This window comes from Hyaena hyaena, unplaced genomic scaffold, assembly GCF_003009895.1.
Source record: "Hyaena hyaena isolate Hyena2069 unplaced genomic scaffold, ASM300989v1 scaffold_73, whole genome shotgun sequence".
Classification (NCBI taxonomy): Eukaryota; Metazoa; Chordata; class Mammalia; order Carnivora; family Hyaenidae; genus Hyaena; species Hyaena hyaena.
Genome location: NW_024080705.1, coordinates 1,377,739 through 1,391,522, shown reverse-complemented (window position 1 = coordinate 1,391,522; position 13,784 = coordinate 1,377,739). Strand labels below are relative to the sequence as shown.

The following is a 13,784-nucleotide window of genomic DNA, read 5'->3' as shown; positions in this document are numbered from 1 at the left end:
CATGAAGAACTCTTACAACTCAACACTTAAAAGACAACTCGATTCTTAAAATAAGCCAGGGGATCTGAATAGACATTTCTTCAATGAAGGTGAAAAATGGCCAAGAAGCACCTGAAAAAAGGTGCTCATTCTCATTAGCCAGAAAAATGCAAATCAAAATAAAATTAGATGATAGTTACTATTGAGGATGTGGAGAAATTGGGAACTTTACATATCACTATGGGATGCAAGATGGTGGACCTGCTTTGGAAACCAGTAGTAGTTCCTCAAAAAGGTAAACGTTTGACAGAGCAACCCTCCTTCTAGGTGTCTACCCAAGGGAGATAAAAACAGGGCCACACAAGAACTCGTACAGAAATATTCATTGCAATGTTATTGGTGATAGCCAAAAGGTAGAAACAACCCAAATGCCCATCAGCAGACACATGGGTCGATGAAATGAGGTTCATCCATACAGTGGCTTATTATTTGGCCATGTGACAACATGATGAACCTTAGAAATGTTTTGCTAAGTGTAAGAAGCTAGTCACAAGAGGCCGCCTCCTCTGGGGATTCCATTCATATGAACTGTCCAGAGGAGACAAATCCATGGAGACAGAGTGTAGATTAATGGTCGCTTAGGGCAATGGGGGAGGAGGGACTTGGTTGAGAAGCAGTAGTTAAAGGATTTTCTTTCTGAGATGATGAAAGCATTCTAAAGCCGGTTTGTGGCAATGGTTGTATAACTGAATATGCTGAAAACCATTGAAGGCTCAGTCAGTTAAGCGTCCGACTTTGGCTCAGGTCATGATCTCACGTTTTGGGAGTTCAAGCCCCGCAATCAGGCTCTGTGCTGACGGCTCGGAGCCTGGATCCTGCTTCAAATTATGTGTCACCCTCTGTTTCTGCCCCTCTCCTGCTCACGCCCTGTCTCTCTCAAAAATAAATAAACATGAAAAAAAGTTACAAATAAAAACTACTGACTTGCACACTTTAAATGGGTGAATTGTATGATGATTTATATCTCAATAGTGCTGTTACCTGAAAATGGAATACTACGGTTGCTTCCCTGGGAAAATGAGATCCCAAGCAGCCTTATGTTTATACTGTTGTAGGATTGAGAGTTGAGGGGACCATTGGGGTCAGGATGACAGGGGTGGCTGTCCCCCCTGGCCTGATACACATTAGGACAGTGGGGATGTCACATCAGTAGTAAAATTAACAGATTTCAACTGATTTTTTTTGGAGCATTTGTGAGAATTACTAATGTGAAACAAGGTCAAGAAGGTTAGATGGTGACTTAATGCTTTGGGACCCTTCTCACGGCCACCTCCCTTGCTGTTTTCTTGGTGGCCTCAGTGCACAGTCTTATCATCTGTAAGACGGAGGCACACCCCAGTGACTGCACACATCCGGCCCAAGGGACATAACCGTATCAAGCCAGTTACTCTTAAGTGACTACGAGGGCCTTCTGTTAACATTCCCTGGGTAGAAACAACACAAGTGTCCACCCCCAGGTGAGTGGACAGACAAATATAGCTATAGACAATGGAATGTCAGCCTCCGAAAGGAAGGAAATTCTGACTCATGTTACAATGTGAACTTTTGAGACACTGTGCAGGGTGCAATAAGCCGGACACAAAAGCACAAGTGTGATTCCACTTCTGTGGGATCTCTAGATGAGGCGAATCTACAGAAGGTGGAGAGGTGGTGACCAGGGGCTAGGGGACTGGGCGTGGGGAGTGACTGTTTACTGGTGCTAGAGCTTCACCACCCTGTTAGGGGTGATGAAAAGGTTTGGAGACGGATGGTGGTGATGGCTGCATAGCACTGGTACTTAACACCACTTACGGATGGTTACGGTGGTAAATTTTATGTTGTGTATGTTTCACCACAATTAAAAATAAATCCCCCAGGGCTTAAGTGGAGGCGTGGACTCGCTGATGTGGAAGGAACCTCAAGGCATGGGATGGACCTCAGATGTGGGGTTTTTCTCTGAGTTGAAATGCTGTTTTTATTTTCTTCAATTAAAAAAAAAATTTTAAGTTTATTTAATTTTGAGAGAGAAAGAGAGAATCCCAAGCCTGGTGCTGACAGTGCGGAGCCCAACGTGGGGCTCGAACTCCTGCACCATGACATCATGACCTGAGCGGAAGTCGGATGCTTCACTGAGCCACCCAGGCATCCCATGTCTTTGTTTTTATTTTATGAATAACAGTGCCATTTGGGGAGCAGGGGGCGGGGGGATAGGGAGTTAGAGAAGCTGGGGTGGGGCTTTGTACAGAGATCAGCACTTGCGTCCCGCTGCTTGGAGCTGGTCTGCTGCACGGCGAGCTGGGAGGGCTTCCCTGGCCCATTTTCCAGACAGGACAGTGGTTGGATGAGGTTTGCGTGGGGGGTGCAGACCCTGTCGAGAAGCTGGCAGACGTGTGGGGCCTTCCTGTGACGTGAACCTGATGCGATACCTGTTGTCTCCCTGAACAGAAAAGGGAGATTTCATTGCCCTGGATCTTGGCGGGTCTTCCTTTCGAATTCTGAGGGTGCAAGTGAATCATGAGCAAAACCAGAATGTTCACATGGAGTCCGAGATTTATGACACCCCGGAGAACATCGTGCACGGCAGTGGAAGCCAGGTGGGTCCCCGCTCCCTTCTGATCAGCCCCAGTGGGCTCCTGCGTCCAGGAACCAGACCCCCAAGCACTGGCGTCTGAGCCCCTGGAAGGAGTCCCTTCTAGATTCACGTGGAGAGGGGCTCCTGGGTGGAAGGCTGTGACCGCCTGAGGAGCGTCCACCGTCTGGGTGGACGGGAGAGTGTCACTGGGACTTGCATAGTGTGGAAGGTGTGAGGAGGGAGTCCGGCAGCACTGTGGGTAGCCGTGTTCATTCTCTCAGGATCCTGGGCTTGGCTCCCCAGTGCAGGTTGAGCAGAGCCTGTGGGTGAAAACAACCCTTCTTCCAAGGCTTTAGCCTCCTCCCCCAGCTCACCAAGGGCTCAGGCCTCACTGGGCATGGCTGTCACCTTGTGGGGCAGCAGACATTTGAGTTCATGGCCCTGGGGCTAGTCAGGGGCTCCTGGTTACCGGATTTAATAGCCTCCTAAAGAGTCCTTGGCACAGAAAGTCACCACCCTCTTCCCTCACATTTGATACCTGAGGCCCATTCCTTTTATGGGGTCCCCGGGAAGGGCTGCCTTTCTTAGCTGGCAAACGGGCTGTGGGCATGATCAGAAGGGCCCCTTTCCCTTGTCCCGCCTGGCCGTGGTGGGTGGTGGGGCCCTAGCTCACTGAGGACCCCGTGACCCCGGTTTTCCGTCATTCTATGTCCCGTTGGCCCGTTCCCGGAGGCTGCTCCTCCCGCACTCCATAGGCACTCTGGCTCCCGCAGGCCGTAGCTCTCCTTCTGACCGTGGCTGCTGCCCAGGAAATGCATTCAGAGTTTGCCAAATATTTGCTTTAGGAAGGGTGTGTTCACGTCAAGGTTCATGACTAAGTTCTCCAGAAAACCCATTTGTTCTGAGCTGGACTTTGAGTTGAGACCCAGGAGCCCTCTCCTCTTGACCCTGTGTTGCTTCTAAACTAACGTGGGTGGGTCCTAGAGCAAGTGCTCTGCTGTGTTTTGGTTTTGTGTTTTTTTCTGAGAGGAAACGGCTAATCCCAGCCATTAACCTGCTCCTGGGAGTCTGGGCACAGAGCTTTTCCTACCGTGTCACAGAGAGTGTTGAGGAAGACACTGGATGAACCACGTGTCAGCCACTGAAATGAGTGTATCAGTCACTGGACTGCCCTGCCTGGAGGCTCCCCAGCCCATCCCTCAACCCCGCAGAAGCTGGCCCATTCATCCCGGGTGGGCCTGAAGGCCGCCAGCAGCCGGGTCCCCGAATCCTGCCCAGCGTTCGCTCATTGTTCCTTTGTGCAGGTGGCCCGCAGCCTCGCATTGGCATTTTGGTCTTTGCGTTTGGCAACAAGCACGGGCCTGTTGCTGTCTGTTCCCCGCGTCCTGGGGTCGAGTCGCTTCTGCTCGGTGCCCTCACCGTCACGGCTTTCCCCCGTCCCCCCTGTGCCATGACATTCCTGGTGCTTTGTGACGTGACCTCTGGCTGTGTTCACTTGCTCAGTGACTTCCTTCTTACGGCGCCCCCAGGACCTCCTCTCTCCCAGCTTCTGTCTCTGTCTTCTCAGCCCCAGGACCTCTTTGTTTCCTGTGTGTCTGTCTCTTCCTCTTCCCCTTTCAAACGGGCTGCAAAGAAAAGGAGATGAGGATGGCGATAATGGCGGTAACGGTCTGTGTTCTCCTGGCAGTGCTTCCACAGCGCTGCGTCCACATCCCTGATGTAAGCACTTTGCACAGGGTAACTGCTTTAGCCATCACAGTGACCCTCGAGTCAGGTGTCATTATTCTCCCCATTGTACAGATGAGAAAACTGAGGCGCAGATGTTAAGTGGCCAGCCCCTAGGGTCACACAGGTCATAAGTGACAGAGCTGGGGTCTGCACCCAGGCAGTCTGGCTCCGGATATTTCTGTTTTAGCAACGTGGAATACTCTAAGGCTGGGCCTTGTCTTTATGGTCTTTATTTAAAATTTTTGTGGGTGAGGAAACGTGAGGGCTGTGGGCAAGGAGGAGGGTCCAGGGGATGAAGAAGAGGGTTGGCAGTTGAAAATAGGGATGAAACAGGAAACTTGTCTTCCAGAAGTTTGGTTTGAGGTTAGAAATTAGTATTAGTGGCCCATTTTTCTGAGATCTCTGACCAACCCGTAGGGGCCTGTAGTGGGCAGGGGCCCCGCTGTGCTCCCACTCAGCCCGTGAAGAGTCCTGAAGTCATGGCGCTGTGGTCCCATGTTCTGTAATGTGCAGGAATTTAAATAGAGTTTCACCCTTTTATCTGGAATAATTATAAGCTTACTGAAAACTTTTAAGCACAAAGAGCTCCCAGATATACCATCATCCTGATTTGCCTTATCTTCTTCTCCCGCCTCTTCTCCACACATGTGCGTGCACACACACACACACACACACACACACACACACTCACACACATGGTATCCCAAAGGCTCAGTTCAGTTTTAAGCTTAAATAATTTTGGAATCTTAAATGCAGCCTTCTTAAAACATCACTTTTGGGAACTTTGAATAATAACTGTGTAAATTCGTGTTTTGGTCATTGTTTGCTATTTTCAATGGGAGAAACTGAATCTCCATGTGGGGATTTTTAAAATCATGATCACGTTGTTAGGAGGGAGGAAATAGTGCTTTTTAGCCACTGAAAGTTTGGGCCCAGTGAGGCCGAGTAACCTCCTCCCTGGTTGGTCACCGCACAGTAGTGTCGCCGGAGCTTCCTGTGGGCTGTGGCTGTGGCTGTGGCTGTGGCGCCCCGACTGCGGGCGGTTCACAGGCTCACAGCCACGGCGCTTCCTTCTGAGCAGAGCACTTGGGGGCGGCCGTGTTGGGTTGGGTCCGGGAGCTGGTTGCAGCGCCCCATCCGGGTGAATCTGTTCCCGCAGCCTGTCTTCCGCCCGCTCGCCCAGCCCTCTCTCCTGAGGGCCGCAGGGGGGCCTGGAGCCCGGGACAGCCGATGATGTGGGGCTTGCTGACGGGCATAGGAATGGGTTTGTATTACTTGGAAATGTAGGTCGCAGGAAGCTTAGCCAGGCTTCTCCAGGGAAGGTGGTCATGTGCCTCTTTAGTCGGACTCACTGGCTGCAGCTGTCGTCTGAGTAATAGTGACTCGGACAGAGGCTCCTAGGTCAGACTCGGCAGGTTTCCCTTTGCACTGGCAGGAGGGTCAGACTTTAGAGCTGGGTCAGGAGCATCTGGGGGAAGATGGGGAATAGGAATAATGACTTCTGGCCCCCTCTCAAGGATATCCCTGGGAGGAAAGCCTTTGGGAAGATAGCCTTGTCTGGGTACACGGGCTGGGGTTGCTTCCTGGGACCATGTAGTTGGCTCTGCGAATGCTGCCTTCTTTCGGCCTTCTAGAAGCTCTGTAGCTGTGTCGGTCCTGTACACGAGGAAGGTCTAGTATAATAGCCATGTGAAAAAGACACAGGGTTACCCAGACTCTTTGGTGCCCCAAAGAGCATATATGTGCTTTGATTACATTAATGGAGGTATAGAGCTAAGGAAAAGGGAGGTGTTTCATTCAACTAAACTTTCCTGTGTTCAGAACACATATGAAACATTATATTCAATTCTGGATGCATTTTTATTTATTTATTTTTAAAAGTTTATTTAGTGTGTGTATGTGTGTGTGTGAGAGAGAGAGAGAGAGAGAGCAGGGGAGGGGATGCAGAGAGAGAGAATTTCAAGCAGACTCCACACTATCAGTGTGCCTGATGCAGGTTTCGAACTCCTGAACCATGAGATCATGACCTGAGCCGAAATCAAGAGTCAGATGCTTAACTGACTGAGCCTCCCAGGCGTCCTGAATCTGGATACATTTTAGAGATGAGGCGGGGAGGTATTAGATCCTAAAAGGTTGGCTTAGAGGTGGTGAGCCTTCCATCACGGACAGTATTCATGCAGAAGCTAAGGAAACAGTGTTTTGTGTTCCTTCCAGTGGATTCTAAGATGTGTGTGTGTATCCCAGGCAATGTGTTGTGGAGCAGACAAACTGAAATGAAAACCCACTGAACAAATTGTGGAGTATTCCTATCACAGAATGTCTGCAGCAATGAGAACGAATGGCCTCTAAAGGCACACGGGAGCCTGGACGGGTCCCCAACACATAATTTCAAGTGAAAGAGTGCACCCTGGTTGCGTTTATGTTATGATAGACAGCGAAACGAATCCAGAGCTAGAAGTCAGGGCGGGTTAGAAGCCCTCATGGGGTTAGGTGGTGGCCGTGGCCGCGGGGGACGAGAGGGAGAGGGTGCCGGGGACACAGCTGGGTGAGCCTTCGAGAATCAGTGAACTCTGCTCTAGGTTGTGTGCGCTTTTCCACGTGTGCGTAACATGCTTCAGGAAGGAGTAAGAGTATGATCGTCTGAAGATTGCTAATCACTCAGGTGCGCTGGAGGCGGTGGAGCTCCCGGGGAACTGGGCATTTACACAGACGGCATGAGATAGAGACAGAGATAGAGATACAGGGAGGGGCCCGTGGAGACCCACTGCCTGTGCCTTTTGGAGGGTGAGGTGATTTCCTCAGCGCCCAGTGAGACATCCCATGACCGTGCATAGAGGCCTGTTCTGATGAAAGGCTGTGAACTGCTTCCTGAGCTGGGCTGGCCTGCAGGGAGGTCTCTGGACGGGACTGCTTCTCGAGCATTCTCAGCCAGTGCGGCTTTCTCAGCAGGGCGCCTCGGCGATGCGCCCTCTTCTGTGTGTGCACAGGGAATTGTTTACATTTTTCTCCCCGTTCCCCCTCCTGATGGCTCTCTTGCACTTCCTCTAGCTTTTCGACCATGTTGCCGAGTGCCTGGGGGACTTCATGGAGAAGAAAAAAATCAAGGACAAGAAACTACCTGTGGGGTTCACGTTTTCTTTCCCCTGCCGGCAGTCCAAAATAGACGAGGTAAGGACCCGCTGGGGCTGGCGGCCCAACTCTGGCCCGACTCTTTTTCCTTTTGCTCATCGGATAGCCTGCATATCGTATTTTTTTTATAGAAACATTTGTAGGAGTTAATGTGAGGTCATGATATTGTGTTTATCCCTCCATGCTTAAGTGATTTACATATTTCTAGAGACGAATCATGGTGTTTGTGGCCGCTAGGTAAGTAAAGACATTTATGAAACTCGAGCAAGTGAAGGAAGGGAACGTAGGTTTGGTGGTGATGGAGAGAGGCTGCCGGGCCTTTTGTTGGAGGCGTGCTGCGTGGTGTTTACCTGGGGGCCTGGGAATCTGGTCAGGATCCCATGCCTTGGGCCCCAGGGCCGCCTCCCCGTAGCTTCTGCCAGGGCCTGGCTCCAGCCCCAGAGAGGCCCTTGGTTCCCTTTTTGACCTCCAGGTGGATTGTTGCACCCCCTTGCCGTTCATTCATTCATTCATTCACCAGTTTAGCAAGGAGGGACTCCGACATAACTCTTTGGCCCCATTGTACCTCAGTGTACCGCAGGGATACAAAATAAGTAGATGTGACCTTGTTCCTCTTCTACATGGAGAGACAGAACACACACACACACACACACACACACACACACACACATACAGCAACCGATGAACAAACTCCTATAATAGGAACCTCGATAGTTAACATCACTGAGGGTCCATCAGGCACCAGGCTCCGTTCTCATGCGCCCGTCACCGTTAATGCACATTATCTTTAAACACCCCCGTGAGTGAAGTGCTTATGATTCCCAGTTTACAGATGAGGAAACTGAGGCTTGGAAGGATTAGGAACCTGCCCAAGACCACTGGGCCAGGAGGGAGCAGAGCCTGGAGCAGCTCTGGAGCAGTTGGGCTCCAGAGTCCGTGCAGGGTAGTAACATTGGTGCACGTGGCACCTCCACACCTCCAGGCAGCTTCCCTGTGCCTCTTTATCAGTAGGCCCAGTACCCTGTCGCGGGCACCGTGTCACGCTCCTGGAGCCCTTCCGTCTGTGTGATTTGTGTAATCACGTCCTGTTAGAGCAAGAACGGACTTGAGAGCTCAGTAGGCCAAGCCCCTCCTTCCTCAGATGGAAAACGAGGCCTCCCAAGGTCACGGGGCTTATTAATGGCAGATCTAGGACCAGAATCCCCGGGCACCCCCCTCACCTAGCCCCTGCCCCTATCCCCTACCCCCAACTAAAGACCTCTGAAACACTGCTGTCCCCCTGTCTCCAAAAGGACCACTGTGGCCAGTCTGGACTCTGGTATCTGGCATTGCGACACCTCCAAGGTGTTCGGGTCACTTTGGCTTCCAGGGTGTCTTCCCAAACCTTTCTCAAAGCCTGTTGTTGGTGCTAAGCTTCCCTTTGCTTCTGAGAGTGGAGACAGAACAGTCATGCCCCCTGGGCAGAGACAGGGTTGACAGTCCCTCCCACCATGAGAGGTGCCGGATGGCTTGAGAATGAAGCGACTCATTTGCTTGCTCATTCATTCACCAGTGGCTGTTGACTGAGTGCTATCCTGGTGGACTAGGCTAGGCCCTGGGAGAGAACAGGGAGTAGATGGGTCCTGCCCCACAGAAGGTACAATCTTCCAGGGAAGAAGACGTGGCAGAAGGGGGAGAGAATGTCCTCAGACAGGAGAGCCCCCCAGAGCAGGGCAGATAGCCTGGTAGAGGGGCTTTGGAGGCAGAGGAGCTAGAGGCAGGGTCCCCACCCATAGGCCTTGACCCCTGTCAGGCCTGCCAGGAAGCCAGTGGACCAGAGACTAATTAGTCACCTGGGGGGCCTGTGCCCCTTCAGGGATGCTTGGAACCTTCAAGATTGTCCAGATCTAGACCAGCTGCCTTGCTCCACAGGTGAGCAAAGTGACTCTCAGAGGAATTCGGGGAGCTGCCCACAAGGCAATGGGCAGAGGTGTGAGAATGGGACTGGCCTCCTGACTTCCAGCCCCACATTCTTTCCATAACATTCTCTGAGGCTTCTTGGGGGCTGGAATTGAGGGAAAGAAAACAGTGTCCAGGGATTTTTGGAATGCCTGGCTTAGCAGCAGCCTGCTACTGAGCAGAGAACCACAAACTTCCAAACACGTACCCTTCTGCGTGTCTTACAGGTCGCATGGCTTTCACCGTGAGCTGGCAGCCCCTGTATGGGCAAACTCCCATCCCTGTGTCCCCCCAGGGACGTAGGGCCTGAGCAATAATAGCTCTTCCCAACCCTGCCACATGTATGGCAGCTTTCTCCACTCAGAGAACAACAGTCCAGTATAACAAGTATTATTTTGTTTAGTATCTTTGATTAAAAAGAATACAAAAGCAATATGAAATAATATAAAGACATAAAATCAAAAGTAAAACTCTGACCCTTCCCCATTCCCAAGCGAATGACCATTGGCTGTCTATCTTTTTTGATGTTTCTCCATTAATATACAGACAGAAATGGATCATATTTTATTACTGCCTCCCAACAGGGGTCATAAATCATATTTAGTCAGTATTACCCTTAAATCTCTAGGACTTGACTTTAGAAGTTCAGTAGCCAAAGATCATCTTGGCATTTTGTTTTTCTTGACAGTTTGGCTCTGCCTCTCTCTCCCTGGGGCTGTGGAAGCCGGTGTTTGGCTTGCAGGTGGGGAGGGGTGATCGGGTCATGACTGGATTTCTCTTGTTCTCTTTCTAAATGGAGTCTGGCTGAGCAGTTGACATCCAGTTAGGTTTGCATGCTATGTGACAGGACTGTCCTGGCCAGCCACCTGCTGTATTCCAGTATGAGCTGCAGGATTTTTTCCGTGGGTAGATGTGCAGGAGATGGGACAGAGTCTGGCTCTGTTGGTACCCGGGGTGATGTGGGCTGGGCCACTTGTCCTCTCTGGGCCTCTGCTTTGTCACTTGTCTTGAGCAGCCTCCCCAGGGACCTAGGGGTTCTGGAGGCCTCCCAGCCCTCACCCAATCCCCATCTGTTCTCCTCTGCAGGCCGTCCTGATCACCTGGACCAAGAAATTTAAAGCGAGTGGAGTGGAGGGAATGGATGTGGTGAAACTGCTTAACAAAGCCATCAAAAAGCGCGGGGTAACTTTCAGGGCCACCTTCCTTGGCCACATGGAGATGGGGGAGTGTGGGAACAAGTCTGTGATCTGAAACAGACCAGGCCCTTCCAGGGGGCAGTAGTGCACGACCTGAGGCATCACATAGGTGTCTGGAAGACCCAGGCGGATGAACGGTGAGATTCCAGAGCCCAGAAGGTTGGGGTGATTCAAAGCAGGGGGTCTCTGGAGTGCCACCCAGAGGAGCCGGGCCTTTGGGCAGGGGGTGCCTCCGACAGGAGCGCTGGGCTGTGCAGGGAGCTGATGTGGTCAGGTGCCGCCGGCGTGGATGGAATGGGGGCAGTCAGCACACGGATGTAGTGTGGTGGTTTGTAGCGGGCTGTGGCTCTGTGTGTAAGATCCGCTCTGGAAAGACTCTTAAGCCAGGTAATTAAGATGACTGTGCAGTTTCCCTAATTTAATTACCGTGCAGTCTAATCTAGCTGACCCGAATGCTGGCAGTATAATGAGAGCAGCGCCACTCACAGGAGCAGGGGTGGAAACGGGAGCTCTCTTGAAGGATGGTGACTTCTTCCATGCGAGAGCGGACGGTGACAGCCCCTCTGTGTCCCTAGGACTATGATGCCAACATTGTGGCTGTGGTGAACGACACGGTGGGGACCATGATGACCTGTGGCTATGACGACCAGCAGTGTGAAGTTGGCCTTATCATTGGTAACGTCACCTTTTCCTCGTCCCTCCCTTCGGGTAGTGTCTCCAGAAGCACAGCCTCCTCTCAGGATTTTGTGTGGTCGCAACTTCTGATCATGTTTCTCTCTCCAAGGCACTGGCACCAACGCATGCTACATGGAGGAACTGAGGCACATTGACCTGGTGGAAGGCGACGAGGGCAGGATGTGCATCAACACAGAGTGGGGGGCCTTTGGGGATGATGGGTCCCTTGAAGACATCCGCACCGAGTTCGACCGGGAGATAGACCGAGGCTCTCTCAACCCTGGGAAGCAGCTGTGAGTCCCACCTTTTCTGATGACTCACAAACTTAGGGGACACTTAATGAAAGGCATGGGTTGTGAGAAAAAAGGGGCAGAAAGGCAGGTGGTCACAAATAAGCCCAACAGATTTGCAGCACCTGTCGCTCCTGGGGATAGATACGTGGCTGTGGCGACTGCAGCTTTAAAAGCATGTTTTGAATGATTTTCTCTTTGTCCAATTAGACTATAATTGTGTCCTTATAAAAAATCTTGAAAATTAAAAACCCAGAAGCATTAGTGTAAAGCTAAGGTTTAGAAACCCCCTGTAGTCACTAGTGTTGCCACTCAGAGCGAGCGGGGGCCCGTGGTAAGCAGGGTATCAGCTGAGCAGAGAGAGTGAGGGTCCGCTCATTCAGTGCTACTTCTTGAGAGCTCTGTGCTAGGCTCTGAGGATACAGAGTAGGACCTTCCTGTCCAGTACTTACGAGCACGTTGGGGAGGTATGTGCCACGTAGGTGTCTGTTGTGCAGAGGAGTGAGTGCAAACCATCATACAGACCTTAGGGTGACATGAGAATGGAGAAACTTCTTCCATGTCATGGATAGGCGGATGGGTCACAGTTGATAAAGAGCATCAGATTTATTGGGTAAATTAATTTTGGTCTTGGAGAGCTCCTGGATGCTGAGGTAGGAGTGACATTATTCAGGGCAGACATTAGTGTGGGGATTTCTTGGTTGGAGCTACTGACTTCCTGAAATGCCCATGCCCCTATTTCTCTGCAATGCCCTGTGCTAGCAGCACTCCGAGCAGCCATATCCCAGGGCCGGATGCTGTCAGCACACTGAGAGATGTTGGCCCTGTTGGCTTAGCAGTCTTTATCTTTTTTCTTTTTTTAAGTTTATTTATTTTGAGAGGGAGAGAGAACATGGGAGCAGGGGAAAGGCAGAGAGAGAGGGAGAGAGAAAGAAGGGTCCACACTGTCAGCACAGAGTCTGATGTGGGGCTTGGACTATGACCCGTGAGAGCATGACCTGAGCCGAAATCAAGAGTCGGATGCTTAACCCACTGAGCCACATAGGTGCCCCTTAGCAGTCCTAACGTGCCGGAGAGAAATGGGAGTTCTTTTGTCATTTTAGAACCCATCACCCAAAAATCTCCATACCCCAGGCTGGACGATTGGGCTTTCCGCCCGAATTAATGGAATCACATAAATGGCCGGCCCCCCTCCACTGGTAATGGTGGTGGTGAATAAACTAGGTTTCTCAGAAAGGGAATGCCGAGTTCTTAGACCCAGAGTTGAACATCTACTTTGCATCCTGAGACTGGGGTACCAGCTTGTAGTGATAAAGGAAGCCTGTTCCAAAGCTCTGACAGCCAAAGGGTTCCCTCCACCCCCCCTACCCAATCCATTCACCTAACTTGCAGCACTAAAACCTGACCCCATCTGACATGAAGCTATGACATGTGCCTACTTACACAGTTTACTGGAGATCTGTGGATGTACTTGATCACATCATTATCTCAGGTACCCCTGGGGATAGTCTGTAATATGTGCTTACGTATCACAGTGGAGCTCTAAAATCCTCACAGCTCCACATTCCCAAGCATATATGACCCCAGGGGTTTCCGATAGGCGATTACATACCTTTACCTGTAGTTACTATCAGTCATTTCATCAGAAGTCGTCCTTCTGAGCAGATGTGACCCAGGCCCTTGTCTGGTCTGTATCCTCAGCCTCAGTACAGGGATCCCACGTGGCTTGGGTGGAAACCTGGATACCTCTGCCTTCTATTTTGAAGTATTTCTGATTTTCTAAAGGACTGAACTATATCTGCAGGTTGAACTGTAAATTGGGCTCACAGTTGCCTTGCGATAAAAATTTTTGGAATGGTGGTGGATAGATGCATTGATAGGGATGGATGAATGGATAGTGGATTAAGGGGGAGGGGTGAGGATGGAGAGGTGGATGGATGGATAGATGGATGGATGGATGAGGGGATGAATGGGGATATAGAGAGTGTATGGATGGGTGGATGGGGGCATGGGGAAATGGAGAGTGGATGGATGGATGGATGGATGGATGGATGGTAGATGGGGAGGTAGCCAGATGGCAGGGAAATGGTGGTGAATAAACAGGTGGATGGGTGACAGAGTGAAGGGTGGGGAGAAGCCTGTCTTCTCCAGTGTGTTTCCCTGTTTAGTGATCACCACATGTCAGGTCTTGTTAAGAACAATGCTAAAGAGGTGACAAATTCTTTTTTTTTTTTTTTT

At 50.9% G+C, this 13,784-nt stretch overlaps 1 protein-coding gene across 2 annotated transcripts in view; it reads left to right on the top strand.

Annotated features, from left to right (window-relative positions):
• The window catches only part of HK1 (hexokinase 1), a 114,827-nt gene that overhangs the window by 75,441 nt on the left and 25,602 nt on the right, over positions 1-13,784 (top strand). For both annotated transcript variants that reach the window (XM_039233252.1, XM_039233253.1), the window contains 5 exons: positions 2,464-2,612; positions 7,367-7,486; positions 10,472-10,567; positions 11,157-11,256; positions 11,366-11,549. In XM_039233252.1, coding sequence (XP_039089183.1) covers positions 2,464-2,612; positions 7,367-7,486; positions 10,472-10,567; positions 11,157-11,256; positions 11,366-11,549 — 649 coding nt within the window. The remainder of the gene's footprint in view (positions 1-2,463; positions 2,613-7,366; positions 7,487-10,471; positions 10,568-11,156; positions 11,257-11,365; positions 11,550-13,784) is intronic.